We start from the raw sequence: 21,137 nt of genomic DNA, 5'->3' as shown, positions 1-21,137 counted from the left end.
AGGCTGGATGGGGCTTTGAGCAGCCTGGTCTGGTGGGAGGTGTCCCTGCCCATGGCAGGGGGTTGGAACTGGATGATCTTAAAGTCCCTTCCAACCCAAACCATTCTATGATTCTATGACTTTGTCCCCAGAATTCCTCTGGCTCCTAACAGCGCTACTGAATTCATCCTAAGGCACCTGCAAATTACCCTTCCGCTGTTCTAATAATTTAAGTCTGCCCACTGCAGCTGGAAGCCAAAGAGGGTGAGCCTGGGCTGGTAGCACGGGTAGAGCCTGGCAGCACGATGCGCACCAGGCACACAGCAATAACCACAGCGGTGCACAGCCCCCCCCGCCCCCGGCCTGGGACTCTCGGTGCAAGAAATAGGGACCTCCTTCCCTGAGGGAGTTTATGGCTTTCCTTCTCACCAGCCCTGGACACAACCTTCTTTGGCTTTCCCAGAAGAACAGGAACAGGCACTGGGTTCACGATGGGTGCGTGGAGAGCTGCAAGGAAATTGGGTGCAGTCCACAAAGACTCTATCAATCTCCCAGCCTGGGGAGGAAGGATGCCTTCTGTTGGATGACATGAGTTTAGGAGCAACAAAATAGTAACTAAATACCAGAGCAATGCGGTGGGGGAAAGGGGCCAAATTAACACCCTGTCTTTAAACTGTGGCCGGTGCCATTAGCAAACTTCAGTGACTGCTACAGCAAAAAGTCAGTTCACTTCAGTTGATATCTGGCCCGTGGTGTTTGTTCCAGTGGCACCGGAGAACCGGCACCCGGGGGAGCAGAGCGAGGGGGCAGCTGGACTGGATCTCCCCTGACAGCTCCCCTCCCGCCCAGATTTCTCATGGCATTTGTAGTAGGGCTGGAGCAACCACTGGCTCTCTGCAGTCTCCTCAGGGCCGCTGATTCTGCGGACAGCTGAAGTCCACAGAATTAGGCCGGTTTAACCGGTGGAGCAGCAACATTTTCTCCTGACAGCGCTCAAGCCAGCAGAAGTCTGGGTGGGAGAGTAATGCCGGGACTGGTGCTCTCTTCGCAAGAAGAGACCCCCGTATAGGTTATGTTGCTGTTGGTTGTAGGGAGCTTGTATTGCTTAAACCTAGCCTAGGAGTAATTTCCCACGCATTTCCCAAGGCAGCTCTCCGGTGAGCAAAGCCATGCCCAGGACATGCCAAAGCTCTTCACGCCTGGCCTGCATGTTTGGTGTTCGCTCCAGTGGGGTGGCACCACAAGCCTGCCCGTGAGAGCTGGCATTTGGGACAGTCCTGCCACTTCCCCCTCACCCCTCTTCCCCATAGCCTGCAGCCCCAGCTACAACCAAGGCAGAGTTTTGCATTACGAACACATAACATGCAATTTCAATACAGAAAGGAAAAACAAAACGAAAAGAAAAAAAAAAAAAAACAACCCCAAACCACCAAACCCACTCTACTCTCCCCTCCCCACCCAAAACATTCCAGCCTTTCCTTTCCTGCCACTTGAGAGGGGGGCTGTTTATTGACATTATGCAAGAGCTGAAATATTTTCCTTTTTCTTCTCTCCCGTCCCCTTTTTCCCCTTTCTCCCTCCTCTCTCTCTCTCTCTCTCCGCCGGGGGTTGCGAAGGTAGTTCAAACCCCTCCAGTCATCTCGGCTTATCAGCCAAAGGAGATGCATTCCTCTGGGCTGCTCCCTTTATAAGTCGCTGCTGGCCGGGCGCCCGCTCGCCGCTCCGCAGCCTCCGCGCCGGCAGCGCTGCCCCCGCCATGCCCTAGCCCAGGACCCTCTCGCCCGCCGGGGGGACCCGCAGCAGCCCGGGGAGGGCTGGCAGCGATGGCACCCCCGTCCCCATCCCTCCCCCGCCACTGAGGGCGGCTGCTGCCGGGATGTTCAGCTGGCACCGCAGCTTCACCCTGGGAGCGCCCTGGAAGAGAGGTGAGTCCGCCGTCCCCCCCCGGGGGGCTGCCCCGGCCACCGCCACCACCGCCACCACCCCCCCCCGCCCCCGGGGCCAGCCGACGGCTGCCGGCACACACCTCCCAAAACTCGCTCCTCCGCCACCCCCTTCCTTCCCCTTGGCGGCAGCGCAGACGGTACTTAGGGCGAGCCCAGCCCGTCCCGTCCCGTCCCGCTCCCGGGCCCCGCCGGACGGGCTGCCCGCACCGCACCGCACCCGCTCCCGGCCCGATGCTGCGCTCCCTGCTCTCCGGCTGCCTCTGCCCCCACGCAGGTAAGGCTGGAATAAGCCTCCCCCCCTGCCCCGGGGAAGGATGGGGCTTTAGGGAAGCGATTTGTTTTCCTCTTAGAAGGGGTTTAATTTGCGTTTGTCAACTCGGGAGAGAGCAGCCGGAGAGGCGGGAGCGCGGTGACTCCGAGCGGTCCGTGCCTGCCGGAGGGAGAACTGCCCGGGATGGGACAAAACCGAGGGAATTAGGAGCTGAGCGGCTGCGAGCTCATGTCCCGCCGGTATCGCTGGGGTTTTACACCAAGGTGGGGCGGATGGGGTCTGTCCCCAGCCTGTCACCGCGCTGGCAATGGATATCGGGTCGCTTTCTAGGCTGGTACATCCCCATCCATCGGGGAGTCAGCATCCCGAGCTTGAGAGGTTTTGTTTGCTCCCTCCTGCTCTGGGCAGACGAGGTGACCCCAGGCAGGGAAGGCAGCTAGGGTCCTGCAGCAGATCACTTCTAACTTTGTACGTCTGTTGTCAAAACAAACGATGTGGTCTCAAACTGCCTTTTTCAGGCACAAGGGGTCTGGTATGGGGTTTGTTTTTTTTTTTCATTCCTTAGCCAGCGCTGCAGGCTGGGGGATCATAAGCCCCAGGTAGCAGAATCCCCTTAGCATCCCTGTTTCCCCTTCAGCTCGGCTCGTGCCAGCTGTAAACGAGATCTGCAGTTTCTGTCTCCATTACCATCCCTGCACGGGGCTGGTTTGCTTGGGATGGAGGTGGCTACAGACAGGGTTTGCCAGTGTTAAGCGTAGCGTGCTGTGCAACAGCAGGATGGGAAAGATGTTGCAAAACTCTGTGTTGGAATGGTTTTGCCTCCTGGGGTCCTGACTTCCCCTGTGTACGCCAAACTCCTACCTCCTTGGACTGCCACAGTGCCAGCAGCTCCTGTGGAGTCACCAGAGCTGCCACGTTCGTGGGCATCTGGCCAGACACTCACTGCTGGGATTGTTCTTGCCAGCGCTCCTGCTCTGGGGCAGCTATGCAGAGCTCAGCCTGAGCTGGAGCCTCTCCACCTCTCCAAGGTGCCCTAGCAGGTAACTGCTGGGCACCATGCTAGCAAGGGCTGCTGAAACACGTTTCTGTGCCTGGGGTTGGTCTGGAGACTGCATTTTTACCCAGTGACACAAAGGGCTCTAGAGCAGTGCTGCTGCCAGAGCACTCCAGCACCACCACAAGATGTGGAGAGTGTCTGAAGAGATGCCATTTTACTTTATGGTGGAAACTGCTCTGGTTTTTTCCCCCCTGGATGTAATTTGACCATAAACTTGTTTCCCCCAAGCTATATAGTACAAGCCTGAAGGCAGGGTTAGGAGGGGAAAGGAAGCTTGCTCTTCCACATGGAAGTGTCCCTCATCATCACAGCAGTATCATCGCAGGGGTAGGTGGAAGCTTTGGTGGGGGAACAGTCTTATCGCACAGAGCAGCGAGGAATCAAAGAGATTCAGCTAGAATATCTCCAGATAAGAAACAGGGACAGCACTCCCTAATCACCCTGGATGGAAAGAGGCACTGAATATTTGCATCCTGGTTTGGACCCCATCTCTGCTCAGAAAGAGCCTAGGGCATGCTGTTTCTTGCAAGCTTTGTGGCAGGGACTTTAAAGTCACACCTCCAAATACGCAGCTTAAGATAGTGAATATAACAGCAAGTTCAGTTTACTGCAGCTACAGAGCCCTCCATCACCACCTCCTTGTCATCACACCAAGGTCTTTGCGTGGCCCCAGTAAGAGTAACGAACCCAAAAATTGTCACCACTCGCATTGCAACCATAAAATATTTCAGACACATCAAAGAGTATGGTTCCACCTGCCCACTGCTACCTTGTTTGAGCAGAAGCAGCTCTCTGGGGTTTTACCTGGGGACAGCAATGACTGACCATGAAGAATGGGTTAACAGTGACCTTTCTGATACCACTCATGAGTTCCTTTGGCTTCAGTTGAAGCACCAGGGTCTTTATGGCTTTGGCCTTCAGGGCTATTGAACAGTTGTTTATTCAAGCTTGTTATAGGCAATAAAACCTGAATTACTACATACTTGTCATCCCTGGGGGGCAAGTTCCATCCTTGCAAAGGGCCTCCTGTCTCCTAGCTCCTTTCTGGCTGAATACTCCTTTGCGATATGAGGTAGCCTGCAAATCAGATGGGCAAGGAAAGATCTCCCAAATTAGACAGTTTTTGCCAAGGTGTGGTATACTTGTTTCCATTGTTTTCATTTTCTGCTCAGGCACATTAGCGAGCTGTGTGCCAGATAATCTTTTGCTATTACACAGGGCTGCTCATGAAATCATCATTTCCTTCATTTAAGGTTTTGAACCTCTCTCCTGAAGGAGCGCAGGGGAGTTTCCAAAGAGAAGGGTTTACAGGTCTTCGGTGAGAGCTGTCATCTCCCTGACAGTGTCTCACAAATAAGCCCCATAGGTGATTACAGCAGCTTGAGCCTGCCCCCCCATCCCAGGAGTGGTTACGTTTCAGAATAGGGAGGCCTTGGGGGCAGATCCTTGTGCACCAAAATTATCCTCAGCCTGGTTTTCCCACCGGGCCATCTATCTAAAGAAATCAGTTGCAGGGTAAAAGCAGCAATGAGTGGGAGAGGCTCTAGCTGATGCTATGCGCCAGGTCAGGTGTTGGTCTAAAAACTGGTGACTTCCAGCCTACACAAGTAACTCTGATAAACCAGGTGGTCTGCAGGGACCTGCTGTGCCCCCGGACTTTCTGCCAGAGGGTCACTAATCAATCAGACCTGTCCCTCTGCTTCAGAAACTTCACAGGTCACTTGGAATGAATAGAAGCAAGCTGTAAAAATGTCAAGTGGCCTCTCTACTTGGAAATCCATTTCCTCTTTAGTTCACCCAACTGTATCCATCAGTAAACAATCAATCTCCCTCTCATTCCTCCTCAAATGCCTGAAAAGAGCTATAATTACCTCCTTCTCTTCCAAAACATACATATTAAAGCAATGAATGCCTCTTCAGTTAGAATCCTTGAACCCTGTTATCTTTCCCTCAGCATCCATTTTATATGGATTTATCATTGCCAGCTGCAGCTACGGGTGATTTATAACATTTCTGGTCACATTATGTTACCAAACTATCATTTGGAGGAACTTCATGCACTTAACTAACAGTGAGACTGGAGAGCACGTTGGAGCTAAATGATCCAAGAACTTTGTGCTTTTTGTTCAAGGACTGTCCGAGAGCTCAGCTTTGTTGTAATTATTCCTTTGCATTCAACATTTCAAGCAAACCAAACTGTATCTATACTCCCATGAAATCCACATGCATTTCAGTTCCCCCAGTTGGTTACATTGAAATTTTGAGAATTGGGTCTAGCGTGCAAATATTCATTTACCACATGGGAGTGTGTTCCTCTGCAAATGCAAGTTTTTCAGTAACAATATGGCCTGGTTTCAGCTGGAAAAGAGTTAATTTTCTTCCTAGTAGCTGCTGTCTTTTGGATAGTGTGTGTGTATATATATATATATAGTTTTAGTTGTTGCTGAGCAATGTATATATTGAGTCAAGGACTTTTTCAGCTTCCCATGGAAGCTGAGAGGGAGCATAAACAGGACAGGAATATTCCATATCATAGATGTCACACTCAGTATATAAATGGGGGCTTGCTGGGCGGCAGGGATCTGTGACCACTGCTTGGGACAGGCTGGGCAACGAATCACTGGGTGGTGAAAGCATTGCATTGCATCACTTTATTCTGTATATTCTTTTACCATTATTATTATTATTTTCTCTCCCTTTGCTGTGCTCTTAAACTGTCTTTATCTCAACCCATGAGTTTTTCCCTCCTCCTTTTTCTCCCTGCCCTACTGAGGGGGTGGGCGGTAGGGAACGAGTGAACGGCTGCTTGGTCCTAGTTGCTGCCTGGGGTTAAACCACGACACAATTCCAGTAAAAAAAGAAAAAAAAAAAAAACAACACAACAACATTCCTATGACAGTGATTTTCAACCCTTCGCAAGTTTCTGCCGTTATAGATGGAGGTTGTAAGAAGGTGCACTGAAGACAAGACCCTTCCATTAGCTCCCCTTCAAAATTCTTTGGCTCATGATTGTCCTAATGGTTTAGGAGATGGCTTTAATGGTTTTAAAGGTTTAACGGTTGCTCGGGTGGGGCAGCCCATAGTACATCAGCATGCTCACAGACTAGCTTTGCTTGAAAGGCATTGGGAAGGCAGATTGTCTGCAGAAGCTTGGTGCCAAGCAGCACCCCTGCCATCACCAGGAGTGGCATCAGGTCTTCAACAGGCCTGTAAAGCACCAGGAAGCGGGGAGATCCTCAGCCCATGGAATTCCATAGCAAAGCTCTGTGGAGCTAGACTTCCCTCCCAGAGGCTCAATTGGTAGTGGTTGCTGGGTTTTTTTGGGGTGGGGGTTGTTTGTTTGTTGGGGTATTTTTTGGCAGCATAAGAGTAATCCAATTCTTCTAAATATTGGGGTCCTGTCCGTGCAACAACTCCCTGTGGCCACAGGGCTATGCGAGGAACAGCTATTACCCTGCGAGGAAGGTAACACAGCTCCTGTGTGGGGGCCAGCTGGTGGGCTGGCTCTGGGAAGGAGGTGCCAGCACAGCCCCACCACCCAGCTCCACCGCTCGGCACATATGGGGGAAGAGTCAGCAGCAAAAAATGCCTATTGTTTCAGAAAGGAAGTGACCCCTTTTCTCTTAAATGCTGGGAAATCAAGACCTCATCATTGGTGAAGGGAAAAAAAAAAAAAAAATAAAATCTCCTCTTCACAGTGAAAGGGAAATACCACCTGAGCTGTACTGCCAGCGGTGTTAGAAAACATGTCGCAACGGGAGGACTAAAAGGGAGGCTTTTTATAAAGGAAGGAAGGAAAATGAGGGAATGCGAGGACTGAATAGGGGAGGCAGCCTTTCATTTCTAGGTCATGAGTTTGACTCCAGCTCACTAGTTCCTGCTGCCTGATGATTCTTCAAAAGCTGATGATCATCTCTGAGTCTGTACTTGGTGGCCACAGCCCCATCACAGAACCTGTCCTGCATGGCACAGGGTTTAATCCTTGGCACAGCTAGAGAGAAGTTACTAGGCAGGCTGTGCGGCTCTTCTGTGGGATGCTGAAAAACCTTTTCTGGGGATTCTCATGTGCATCTCGCTGCTGTGCTTAGGGATAAGCAGACTGGTAGGAACGATGGGGTTTGACTTTGGTCTTCCTTTGCAGGGCAGCTGTGTAAAATCCCTGCTACTCCAGCAACCCAGGTCATTGGTGATGCCCTTTGTTTCTGGTGCTCGGTTCCTGTGGCACACCACACTTGGAAAGTAATGGCCTTATGAACTTAAATCTAGGTGGTGTTGTGTGTCTTGTGGTAGACAGGAAAGGGGAGAGGAACAGCCATTCTGAGCATCTCCAGACCGGTCACCTTCTGCCTCTCCCCGTGACCACCCTGCTTAGCCCTGCCAACACCACGCACCGTGGATGGGCTCACTGTGCACTTGAACCTTGCAGCAGCTCTGGGGACAAGCAGAAGGCTGCCATAGCTCTGATGCCACTACACATTGTAACACAACAGCAGACAGAGACAAGAAAAGCTTTGGCTCCAGTTTTTCCAGTCACTGAGCACCTGTTTAACAGAGATTCTCCCCATGCCAAGCAGCCTACAAATGAATCCTAGAATGGTTTGGGTTGGAAGGCACCTTAAAGATCATCCAGTTCCAACCCCCTGCCATGGGCAGGGACACCTCCCACCAGACCAGGTGGCTCAAAGCCCCATCCAGCCTGGCCTTGAACCCCTCCAGGGATGGGGCAGCCACAGCTTCTCTGGGCAACCTGTTCCAGTGCCTCACCACCCTCACAGCAAAGAATTTCTTCCCAATATCTCATCTATATCTCCCGTCTTTCAGTTTAAAACCGTTACCCCTCATCCTATGGCTCCACTCCCTGATAAAGAGTCCCTCCTTATCCCTTTTTCGGGACCCAGCAGAGCTTAACGGGGCTTGCACTGAAGGAATTGCCTGTGAAACACGACTTGGAGCCACAGCCCTAGAGGTAAAAAAGAGAAAACTGGAGCGTGGGGATTTGAATACAGACTTTGGCTTGGTTTACTAGAAAGGTGGGAGCTTGTGCCAGGAATTGGGCCTGGGCAGGACTGGGAACGCCAGGGAGTTTTGCCTGGGCAGTTGTTTGAGTGCATCTCAATACAACTTACTTGGGATAAAGAATCTGCTTAAAAGCAATTTCATGTTTAGATATCCTCCCTCCTTCCTCAGGTCAGGAATCTCTATATTAATGCACTAGGCTGTGCCCTGGCAGCTCCTAACTATTGTGCAACAGGAAAAATACACTTGGACTTAAAACTCCATGGAAAGGAAAGCCTTGGGACAGCAGCTGATGGGAGTGTATCCACCTTTGAAGGATTTAAGTTTCTCTGACTTTGCCAGCAGAGAAGTATCCTAGAAAGCAACTGGGAAACAAAGCAAAGCGAAGTTCTAGAGACTTAGCTGGGACGCATCAGTTCCTTTCACTACCTACTAATTACCTTCAGATATTAGCCAGTTCACTGTTACCACCTCCCCATGAGCTGGGAAACAGTCTTATCCTCCAACAGTACAGGCTCAGAAAGTCCAGCAACTCGCCCAAGGTTACACATAATCAGTCACTGTCAGTTACAGGGACTATTACAACCCAGGGACCCCTGTTTATCTCTAGTGTGGTTACAGAGCCACGCAACGCTTTGAGAGGGCTACTAGGCAAGTAGCAGAAGTTAATTTGAGACAATGTTTGGTCTGGGCATGCGTTGCCAAAGATGCTGCAGGAAGCTATACCGATTCCTAAGCGCAGACACACAACTCCAGTTCCTCCCCTGCTGCTACACCAGTGTCCCAGCCAGCTTCCTGAAAGCAGCATCTTTCCATACCTTACCCCCCAGCCCAGAAGGAGTGTGGAAAACCAGTGCAGGGGAAAGGAAACAAAAGACAACAATAACAAAACAAAAAAAAAAAATCTTGGCCGATTTCCCAGGAGCAGCAGTGTCAAACCTGGCTGGCCTCCAGCACAAGTAAATACATCTTACCAACCTTCGTGCCGCCGTTCAGCCCTCTGAAGCTCTTCACACCTCCTTTGGGAAGCCCCCACGCAGCACCGTGACCGTACCCCTGCAGCACACCCCCCCCCAGTTTGCTCTGGGCCCCCAGTATTGTCCTACAGAGCACTTACAGCCCAAGTTCTCAGCCAGAATTAGCTGACACAATTCTGTTAGGGGCCCTAGTAATGAGCTAATTTATAGCAGCTGAGGGTCTGGCTCACTGTTTTGTTGTTTTGGGTTTTTTTTGTAATTGCACAGATGAGCTTTAATTGCACCATTCTGGTGTTTGTTAGCAATAGGCTTGAAAGAGCTGAGCATTTTTGTATACCTCTTTCAAGATGTGTAGCAGAAACAATCTGCTCGTTGGAAGTCCCATGGTTTAGATTCCATAACCCAGTTAATAGCGAGGAAGAAGAGGCTGTTCCCTCAGTGAGGTGCAGCAAGAAAAACTTGAGTTTCAGGCCACTGCCTTAATCATGGGAGATCTCTCTGCTGGAGCACAGGTGACCTCATTGACCATGGGAAAGTATCATTGAATCACAGAATCACATGGGGTTGGAAGGGACCTCTGGAGATCATCTAGTTCAACCCCCTGCCAAAGCAGGTCCACCTAGAGCAGGTTGCACAGGAACATATCCAGGCAGGTTTTGAATGTTTCCAGAGATGGAGACGCCACCACCTCCCTGGGCAGCCTATTCCAGTGGTCTGCCACCCTCAAAGTAAAGGAGTTCCTCCTCACGTTTAGGTGGAACTTCTTATATTCAAGTTTGTGCTCATTTCCTCTTGTCCTGTCCCTGGGCACCACTGAAAAAAAACAGCCCCATCCTCTTGACACCCTCCCTTTAAGTATTTATAAGCATTGATCAGATCCCCTCTCAGTCTTCTCTTCTCTAGACTAAAAAGATCCAAGTCCCTCAGCCTTTCCTCATAAGAGAGATGCTCCAGGCCCCAAATCTTCTTTGTAGCCCTCTGCTGTACCCTCTCCAGCAGTTGCCTGTCCTTCTTGAACCGGGGAGCCCAGAACTGGACACGGTAGCCCAGAACTGGACATAGAATGAGTGAGGATGAGGTGCTTGAGTGTGTTGCAAAATCCTGCTGTCCTTTGCTGTCTGTTCTGAACTTGTGGTAGGGGGAATGATAACATTCTGCATCATCACAAGGGGCTGGGAGGATAAATCAGAAACGTTTAAACACTGTGGTTACCAGCACCTGCCAGTGCCGAGATCAATGGTTTGCGGCCTAGAGGAGATAAACAAGTAATTGTTGTGAAACCGTGCCACGTTCTAGTGACCACAGGATGGGGAGAGAACCATGTTGTCCAGAGCACAGACCTTTCTCAGCACTGGGGTTGTTGGCATTGAGGGGACCCTCACAGAGATTTCATCTCGTTTTTTATTTTTCCTACCCCAGCCAAGCTTTCTGGTGCACATCGTAGCTTTTGTGTTTATAAAAGATATGAATTAAAGCATCTGACATCTCCTTCTGTAAGCAGCAAGACCTCATTTTAATATGCTGCTTCCTGATTTCAGACAAAGAAATATTTGTGTAGGCCAGGGTGAAACCGGTTAAGCAAGAAAAAAAAAAAAAGGGGGCAGATTGAAAAAGAGAGAGAGAATCTCCAATCAAAGGAAAGCATAGCATGATTAATAAGTGAAGGCAATCAGTCTGTGGGAAGGGACTACAATTGCGTATAGTAGTTTCTGGTAAGAGTGATGGCCGTATGATTTGTTCTTAAAAAGAAAGTGCAGCAACGCCACTGCTCTCCTCCTGACTCTCAGTGGTTTTGTTGTGCCATCTGCGGTGGTGATGCCATCAGCAGAGCCTGTACATCTGTTTTTCATGCAGGTACAGTGCTTTGCCTCTCGCTGCCAGGAGATGTTTGCAGCTGAGCAGGTAGATCCTCTTCACATCAGTAACAACTCGGCTCCACCTCCTCCTTCCAAGAGCATGGACCCTATTCCCGGTCCTCAGCTCAGGGTCCATCACGCTTATCCCAAGAGTGGGAGGGCTGTTACCCAGCCCAGCACAGGCAGCTCCTGATGAGCTTTCCTGCGATATTTCCCTGGGCAATGTCTTTCTCTTGTCCCCCACCACAGCAGTGTACTGGTGTTGCCCTGCAGGCTGGCACTGACTGCCCCAAATCTGGCTCTTTACAGTGGAGAGGCAGCTGTGAACTCTGCCAAAGGAGGCCGTTGCAATTCTGTATACGATAAACAAGATCTTCTATAAGGGGCTATAAGCACTACGTGCCCAAGTACCATAAAAAGCCCATCAGATGGGATTATTTATCACTGACAGCCCTTTTGGAAATCCAGTGTAAAATATTACGTCTATGGCTGCCTATGGACAGAAAAGGGCATGTTTCAGTGCTATCCCAAGAAATTCTATAGACCAAACAGAAGGAATTTAAATAAAATAGAAAATGATTCATTTAATAGCTAGCTTGGCCTTAATGAGTAAAAGTCTGCGGACATTGCAGAAAGCGAGCTGGGGGAGGGGAGGCTGGAAAACAGGTTATTTCTGAAACAGGGAGTTTTTCGGGTTACTGTGAAGGAGGGCTGCACAGCAGAGCTCTCCCCAGTCTACTGCTAGTGGGGGGGTCCCAGGCTTCCATGCCTTCTTAGGGATAATTACCTTACTGTGAGTGAGCTTGTAAAGCAGCTGCTGGTTTGATGTCAGGCAAAAAGAAAGGAAGTAGGAGAAGGAAATGAAGTAGGAAGTAAGATTTCCTGACAAGCGTATGCATTGTAGCCCTCTGAGCTGCTCTGGGTCAGGCAGTAATAAGGGAAGAGGTACCAGAGAAACTGAATTGTTGTACGGCAGCAACTCCTCGTCCCAAATCCACCAACAGATGGACGTGGAGCTGAGATTTGCAGTTTGCTAGTGGGTTGATGCAGAGCTTTCACGCTGGCTCTCAGACCGGTGTGAGCCAGAAGTCTGCACTGTGAAATATCAGATTCAGAAAAACAGTAAGAAAACCTGGGGGCAGATCTTCCAACTCCTGGAGATCAGCCTTTCATCCAGAGACTGCTCTACCACGGTGCCACGTGAAATAATTGCGATGTGAAAACAAGTCATCTTTGCCGAGGTGTAAAAAGCTCATGAAAAAAGCTGCCCCATCTCCTTTCCCTTTACAAAGAAGGTAAAAGTTCATTTATAGAAATTACTTCACAGCTAAAACCATACAGGGAGTGAAAAAGATCTACAATGCCTCGTTTGCTTTTCCTATCAGTACCTGCCTTTGGTCACCTCTATGTGTGCAGAGAACGCTGTAGAGAATACCAAACAGTTTGCAAATCGCTTGTTGCCACCCAAAATTCACTTAAGCCTGTAGAAAGAAAGATTTCGTTTTCCCCTTTTTTTTTTCTGCTGGTTCAGAATACATTTAATCAGAGGAATTATTTTAGCCTTATTAATGTCTATCACACTGAAAGACCATGTACTTCTCTGTGTCTGTATGCAGGTAATCACTAAAAAGTTATCTGGCTATGAGGGTTGTTTTCTACCTATCTACCAAATCAGAACTGTGTGTGTTTTTATGAGGGACTCTGGGGCTGTGAAACACAACGCTTCTGTTGTAGCAAAGCCTACAAGAAAGCTTCATAAAGCTCAAGAAAAACAAATTAGGGCTGCCCCCCTCTACCACCTTCCTATAGACAGTTTTACATTTCACATCCCTTGGGGGATGAACTATACGCTGAGTTTTGTAGCCTCTTGCGACCATCTGCTTGTTCTCTTTTAAGCAGGTAAGAAGAGCCCACCTGCGGAGGACAAAGTCGTGCTCACACACATGAAGATACTGAGCGATGAAGGAATTCAAAACCCAGGGTTAATCCCAGAGGCTCCGGCTGACACAGCCTGCACCCAAGAGTCCCATCTCCCCGGCGCCAGCCTCCCGCCGGACTGCCAGGCAAATCCGAATGCAGCAGCAGATCCGGACTACCCAGATGGCCCGGCAAGCATGGACTATGTAGCCACACTGCCTGACCTCAGCGCCTTCGAGTCCAAGTGCCGGCTTCACAGATTCGCCAAATTTGAATCCGAGGACTCAGGGGTTGAGTTGCCCAGTGGGGCTAATTCTCCATCAACACCGACGGGCTCAGAGAAGAGCTTTGTACTTCACAGCAGAGACTCGTTTTGTGACTCAGGTGTGCTTAGCACCTCTTCTTCTCCAGAAATCGACCACCTGATAATGAGAACATGTGAAGAGCATGCCAGGAAAGTCAGCCACCAAGATCCAGAGAGTGAAAAGCAAGCCGAGTACTACAGCCAGGAGGCAGATGCTGTGCAGGGTCCTACAGCTTCTCTTGAAGACTTCAGTGTCCCTCAGGAAGAAAGTCCTGGTGAACATTTTGACCAAAGCGAAAGGCAATCTCTGGAAAAGGAACCTACCCCAGAGACAGATCTTCCCAGTGAGAGCACCCTTCCCACCCCAGCTCCCATAGAAGAGACAAAGACAATTGCTGACAATTTCCCAGAGAACTTTGGAAGCATGCAAGACCTTCATCAGCTGAAGAAGTACCCCACCAGTGACAGTCTGGATGAATACATGGATGAATGCTGTAGACTGAGTGAGGTAAGAAACAACTAAACTGAATCTTAGAGCTAGGCCTGTCCAAATACCTCAGCCAGGGTTCAAGTCTTACGGTCTGTGACAAACTAGAACACATCTGAGTGATTTAGAAAACCTTCCCTGAAACTGTTGTAAGCAAGAGATCTTGGTAATTGATTTTTAAGAGCTCTTTTCATAGCAGTGAAATCCTGAAGTAATTCATATATATTGGGTCTGGGTAAGGATGACTAATGACTCATGGAGATCTGATGTTTCAAAAAACCCTAGATTAGAGGATGGACTTGATTCTGGTCTTAAAATGAAGATTATGAAGATAGTCATCGTCCTCTGATACATGGGAGGGGGATCAGAACAGTTTCTTTTTCAAGGTCAGGTTATTCCTGTTCCTGGGAACAGCTGGACTGCTGTTGGGGCGCTGAAGTTTGGAAAGAACTTGTCTAAGGGGTAGCTCATTCCTGTCCAGGTCTGTTCTGTCCTCTTGACCCAGCTCTCTCGACTAATGAGTGAGCAGGGGACCAATGCACAAATTCAAATCTTTGCTGGGCTGGAGCTGGGCTGGGCATGGAGATCCCATTTTAATCCTCCAGCACAGCTGTGATGGAAACTTCTGTGTTCTGAGATGGACTGAACTTTAAAGACGTAATATTTTCAGCACTTTCCCCTTTGCTGGGTACACTGTGGGACTGACAGGAGAATAAAAAGCCCTTCTGTTGGCCTTCTCCCAGAGGGGATGCTATGAAGCCCCCGATCACTGCCTTGCCTGCCTGCTGCAGTGGCTTCCATGAACCAGCAACAGAAAGATCTAACTGGGGGAGCTGATTACAGAATCACGTGGGGTTGGAAGGGACCTCTGGAGATCAAGGGGGTTGGACTAGATGATCTCCAGAGGTCTCTTCCAACCCCATGTGATTCTGTGATTCTTGATAGAGAGACAGGCCAAAAAGCCCCATGAGCAGAAGGAGAGGAGGAGGCAGGCTAGGTTGAAGAGGGTCACGCAGACACACCAAAAAGATCCAAGGGTACATCACGGGGATTTCTTTTCGGGGCATTCGTCACGGTAATAGTGATGAATTGGAATGGGAGGTGGGTGGGAGGAAGCCAAGTGACAAGTGCTGTGTGCTGTGCGTATAATTTCACCATGACCTCTCTGCCTGGGCCCTGAACCATCAGGCGATGGCCTTCCTCTCCAGCATGCCAAACCCTCCGGAGCAGGGAGGAAGGTCAGAGATGGCCCATCTTTGTTAACACTGCGTATCGAGGCAGCACAAGCACCACACAGTCCAATGCAGCAACCTCTTCCTCCCCAGAGCTGTCTCACACACAGCAGATATCTATTTTGCACCGTTCCCGAACAGACAGCAACCTGGCCTTTTGGCAGAGAGTCCAAAAAAAAGGACCGAAGCAGGAGAGCTTGAATACAAGACTTTTTTTATAAAGTTACCTAAATTCTGCGTCGCGCTCCAGAGGGTTTGCGGCCAGCTTGGTCTTGTCTGACAGCTCTGGCTGCCCATGCAATTCCTTTAAATCCTTTGTGAAATGGAGCCTCAGTTTCCCAAAGCAGAGCATTTAAATAAACAAGAGAATAAATTAGAAAGGAGCTGAAGAGGAAATGAAGCTCTTGGTGGCTTATCTCCCCTCCTTTTTAATATCCTCACTGGCTGAGTGCTAAAGCTCTGTGCCCCGGAGCACTTTTCTTTGTTTGTTTTTTTCGAGCTGTATAAATACAGCTGTGACTGAGATGCTGAGGAAGTTTTTGCCCCTCTTCACAGAGCACCTCCAGGGCTGCTGCATCTCGAGAGCGGCGCTCTTGAAACCTGCTGGGATGCCAGGTAGCACCCAGGCTGACTGGGGCAAGAAATGTCCCTGGCCGATGCAGAGCCCTGGGGCTGGTGCCATAAAGTACGAGAACATCCTCCTGCAGCTGCTGAGCCTTCTGCCACCTCCAAACCCGCACAGGGCTGAGCTGTCCTCACTGTCCTACAACGGAGGCAGGACAGAGTGAGACCCACTCAGAAAAAATGTCCAGACGATCATCTGCCCATAGAAGCGACGGGTGCATCGTGGTTCACCCCAGCTGAGGCTCTGCCCCAGGCTCGCTCTGTGGTTGTCACATTTGCCCTGTCCAAGATACAACACGGTACTTAGGAGCCAGCCTCTTTTCTGGCCTGATGTCATCTCGGGGACTCAGATACCCCTGGAAATGCAAGCAATATTGTCTGAAAGACAGGAGGCCAGTACAGGGCATTCCCACGCTGCTTGGCAAAGAACGCGGCAAACCAAATTGTTCCATCGAATCAATTTCCAGTGCATTAAATTTACGTTGACAGAGATGCAAGAGTGCTTACGCTGGCTTATATTAAATGCCGGGTGAGAGCATTATTTAATTGTAGGTGACAGCAACTTCCTCAGTTCTCTGGCTGGTTTTGGGAATACAGCTTGCAAGTAAGAGGGGAGCAGCTAAGTTTCCCCAGCCTGGCAGGCTGTGGCAACGCCAACGGCACTGTTCTTCCTGGCACACCACAGCCGAGCAAGGAGTCAGCCTCTGGGTGAGGATGTCCCTTGGTGTCCTCCTGGCCTCCCTCGCTGCTGAGGCCACTTCCAAGAGAACAGGAAGGAAACTGCTAAAAGAGAGAGATTGAAAATGACCAAATGTTTTGACCATTCGGATTCACTTGGTGACTGGCTTTGGCTGAAAATATACATCAAATCATTTCAGTCTGGCGCTTCTTAAACAAAGGTTTCTGATCTTTTGTTTTGAACTGTCATTATTTTGAAATTTGCCTACGTTTAGAAAGATGAAAGAAAGTGGAAGCTGTCAAACAACAAGTGAAAGAACTTTGAAGCCTAAATAAAAGCGTTTCCTTTTAAGCCAAATTAAATGTTTGGGTCAGTTTGAAGATACATAGCTTTTGATGCTTTTGCTTTGCAAACACTTCCTCACCCTCCATGAAGTTTACGTTTAAAGTCAGCCCATACCCCTAGAAGAAGACAGAGGGTGGGGGCATTGTTGTCATTAAATAGAAAAAAACCCCAATATTATTTACACATTAGTAATTATTCTGGGCCAAAGCAGTCAAAATACTGCTCTGACAGAGAGTGGTATGGTTTCGGGGGAAGGATGGGGCAACTTGTGATGCTCAGCCCCATAGCCTGTGCGTGCCTCTTGGAGGAAACCAGAAGCTATCAGTAAGCGCAGCCCCTCCTGGAGAGCAGGGTGGAGCCGTCAGAAATATACAGCACGATCCCTCTCTTTCCTGTTATTCACAAGCCTTTCGGTGCTGTCAGCTTCCAGTGACAAATGCTTCCCGCTCAGCCCGTGGCGTCACTAATCAGTTGCTCCGAGCCCACGATGGGAGGGTTATAATTACATTCCGTGGTTGCCGGCGTACTGCCCGTGGTAACGCGGCGGGAGTGGGCAGGGAGGGATTTACGGGAGGATGGAGCATGGTACAACTCAAAACGATCCCCAAGAGAAAGCAAAGAGCATTGCACGAAGTGCCGAAACCTAAGTCACTGCAAGAGACATCAGCAAGCTCTTGTCTGAATGAAGAAGAACTTCGCCTGCAAGTGAGTCCTGCCCATCAGCTTGGGCTCCTGCTGCCAAGTCCAGCCCGGGACAGTTTTCCATTGAGCTCAAATGAAGAAAAGCCCATCGCATTCATCAAAGTTAAAGATGATGGCTGAAATTAGGCAGGACGAGGTGCTGATTTGATGATCAGAAATGCAGATTTTGATTACGCCTCAATGGAACAAGAGGCTTGAAAACAATCAACTTTTTTGCAGCTCGCACCGAACTTCAGACCTTTGCAGTGCTCAGATGCTGCAGTGAGCATGATGTTACACACACACAGAGGGAGAGGGACAGGCTCCCATCTCTGCAACTCTGGTGGCTTCAGAGAAAAACCATGATTTTACACCAGCCAAAATATTGGCTGGAGAGCTCTAGATAAGCCAAAGTTCCCAGTGCAGATGCTGCTGATCCTGTATTTTTAAGCTTCCTAAGAAATCTGTGATGGTTTATTGCCAGCCAACTGAAAACACGTCCCCAAAACTTACTTAGGTGAGCACTCACAAGGGCAGAGATGTCTTCTTAGTTCCACGGGTAGTCAGTGTAGTGCACCTTAACTCTGCAGGGTCAAAACCACAGTGGGAATAACTCAGAACAGCGTAGCCAAGAGCCTTGGATTCCTCTTCTTCCAGCTGAGGGTCTGATGTACCTGAAAGCAAAATCTGGCACCTACTTATACATTATGTTGTTACTTTCCTAGTGCAGCTTTAACCATCTGATTCATAAATTGTGTCCGTCTGATCCTCTGCATTTTCACCTTCAAAAAACTAGGTGAGATGGTTTTCCTTCTTCGTAGGTTTCATCAACTCAAAAATGGGCACATGGCTTTTGGTCCAATGCTATTTGACAGTCCCCATGTGGGCAACGGGAAAAATTTCAGTCCTATCAGGTGAACACGTTGGGAAGCTTCAACTGGGAGGATGGAGACTGGAAGATACTCATCCTGGAAAATGTTTGCCATTTTCCTATGGCTGCTCACCCTCCGCTGCTGGCATAAAACTCTCTCGCAGGTGCTGAGAGGAAAATATTTAGACCAGAATGTGACAGAGCAGGTTCTATGCTGCACGTGGCACAACCAGAAGATAGTGAGGGCTGTTTAGGTAGTTCCAGTCTATGGAAAAGAAAGTCATGGAAGAGTCCCTGGAGAGGCCTTTTCTGAGCAATTGTTTTGGGGGCAACCAGCTGAATTACACACGTTTTCTGAATGCCTGCCATATCTGAGCAACCCTGATGCTAACGGGCCTCGTGGCAGGGCAAGCAAGGTGAAGTATCCCCCTTAAAAAAAATCTTTTACCCTTGCATGCTGACCACAGAGGTTGGGCAGGCACCACCGGCTCTGCCTCATTTGCCTTTTGCTCATTCGCGCTTGCCAGGATCGCTTCAATAAAATGCAAATTAATTTCCTATTAAATAGCCCAAACTGCCTGCCCTGAGCAACCTCTGAAGGATGGCTGTGAAACAGGGGCTTCCAGCATATTGGGTCCAACCCTCAGTCTGGTTTAGGTCCTCCACGGGGGTAAATCCCCCTTGCCCCAAGACCTGGAGCAACTGCTCTACACCTTTCCCTCCCTCCTCTTTTTTCTGGGGACCTGTATTCTCAGGAGATGGAAGTTCTCTCTAACTATTGCTAAAAGCCTGCCCAAAACACCTTTGCTTTCAAGTGCCTTCAGCCCTAGGCACAGAGCACTGGAAATCTGGGCCACCTTTTCTTCTCTTCCCCTGCCCGGTTTGCCTGCGAACACAAAGCAGGACTTTGCAGTGTTAAGAACTGGATAAATATGGAACATAAAGGGGGTCCCTGCCTGAAAGAGGTGACACTCAAGTGCTTCCCGCTCTCTCCCCAATCCTGAGGTTACAGCCAGATGTTTTACTCTATCCTGTTTTCCAAGAGCTCCTCTGTCCCTTGTAGTCTTCCCTTGTGTTTCTACAGCTATAGAAGGGGTTGGATTCGGCTCACTGTCTCCATAGGGCAATACAGATGTGCCATCAGTCACTGGAATAGCAAACTGGTGAAAAGGGAAGTTATTAAATGTGCAAAAAGGTGGAACAGAGTGGCAGAAAGCCTACATTTTCAAGGGGAATGAGGAGCTTTTGATTACCCATTTGGGGAGAGCTTAAAAAACCCCAGATTTTCAGAAGCTAATACTCATGTACTTTCTGAAAAATCATGCTTCTGAAGCTGGACACCCCAAAAACCCTAGCTCCTTTCAGATATGTTGGTTATAATGCATTTGATTCAAGCTTTTCCCATCAGGCACCATGTGGGCTTTGGTCTCCCTGTGGGTCCTGTGGCTGCCCCTTTGCACTGCACAGAAACTCTAAAAACTCAGTTTTATGGCTGAGTAACCTTTGTTTTGCCACCGCTTCTGCAGGCTCTGCCCGAGAGGAAAATAAAAATCATGAATGTGAATGACTGGTTGGCTTGGAGTCATATGATTTCATGTGACCTCTGTCCCAACCTCAGACACAAAAGCATCTGGACATAATAATACCTGTTTATAAATAACATTGTATCATCATTTGTTTAAAAAGAAGTAAATCCTAGTGTTGATTATTTTTGAACACACCATGAGCTTTCTGACATAATGAAAATACAGGAAGAGTCCCAAGGCTGGCATTTCCCCAAAAATGTAGATTGTTGTGGGAAAGGAGACAGAGGAAGCTTCCTGCTTTTGTAGGGGGAACTTATTTTTTTTGAAGTAAGATAAACTTAGAGCACTGCTTTTGTAAAGATCGAGGCTTATTTTACTTACTGCTATCACACGCACATCGGCAGGCAGGGCCAAGGTGGAAGTGAGCCTCGGCATGTCTTTGTTAGCACGTTCGGCAGAGTCCACTTGCGGCACAGGAGAGGACACTTTGCTGCTCCTGGGGAAGTCCTGGAGCCAAAAACTTCAAGGTCCCCAGAATCACAGAATCACATGGGGTTGGAAGGGACCTCTGGAGATCATCTAGTTCAACCCCCCCTGCCAAAGCAGGTCCACCTAGAGCAGGTTGCACAGGAATGTGTCCAGGTGGGTTTTGAATGTCTCCAGAGAAGGAGACTCCACCACCTCTCTGGGCAGCCTGTTCCAGGGCTCTGCCACCCTCAAAGTAAAGGAGTTCCTCCTCATGTTTAGGTGGAACTTCGTATATTCAAGTTTGTGCCCATTTCCTCTTGTCCTATCCCTGGGCACCACTGAAAAAAGACCGGCCCCATCCTCTTGACACCCTCCCTTTGAGTATTTATAGGCATTGATCAGATCCCCTCTCAGTCTTCTCTTCTCTAGACTAAAAAGACCCAAGTCCCTCAGCCTTTCCTCATAAGAGAGATGAGCAGGAAGCTGGGAAGCACTGTTGCCTGTCCTCAGTCCATCTCCAGCTGAGCAGCAGTGAGGCTCTGCAGGTCCTGGGTGGGGAGACATCAGTGGTACAGGGTACAGGGTATTCGGCCATAGCCAGACAGCCAGCTTGATCCCACAGGCTTTCTTCAAGCATCTCCTCATGACTGGGAAAGTATCAGCAGGGGACGTGAGCTGGGATCTGCTAAAGGCCAGTGGAAAGATGTTCTTTCACTTTGGCAGCTTGGTTCAGGCACGTGTCCCTTTCACTGACCCGCCAGTGATGAGGGTCTGAGTTCAGCTGTGCCGTAATGGTTGCAGATTGGCAAAGGCAGACAAAATGTACCCCCAAGCTGGTCACAAAGCAGCAAATCACTGCAACCTGGAGTACTGTGTCCAGCTCTGGAGCCCTCAGCACAGA

The 21,137-nt window shown here is 49.3% G+C and overlaps 1 protein-coding gene across 3 annotated transcripts in view; it reads left to right on the top strand.

Moving 5' to 3' along the window:
• The first annotated feature begins 1,612 nt into the window (after positions 1-1,612).
• Positions 1,613-21,137, top strand: part of LOC141469241 (uncharacterized) — a 34,008-nt gene continuing 14,483 nt past the window's right edge. The window contains exons 1-2 of one of the 3 annotated variants that reach the window (XM_074154682.1): positions 1,613-1,904; positions 13,002-13,831. In XM_074154682.1, coding sequence (XP_074010783.1) covers positions 1,856-1,904; positions 13,002-13,831 — 879 coding nt within the window. In that variant the 5' untranslated portion in view covers positions 1,613-1,855. Of the gene's footprint in view, positions 1,905-1,982; positions 2,200-13,001; positions 13,832-21,137 lie in introns of those variants that run through there. The other 2 variants (XM_074154683.1, XM_074154684.1) reach the window with 2 other exon arrangements.

This window comes from Numenius arquata, chromosome 10, assembly GCF_964106895.1.
Source record: "Numenius arquata chromosome 10, bNumArq3.hap1.1, whole genome shotgun sequence".
NCBI lineage: Eukaryota > Metazoa > Chordata > Aves > Charadriiformes > Scolopacidae > Numenius > Numenius arquata.
The sequence above is the reverse complement of the archived record's forward strand: the minus strand, read 5'-3'. Positions and strand labels throughout refer to the sequence as shown.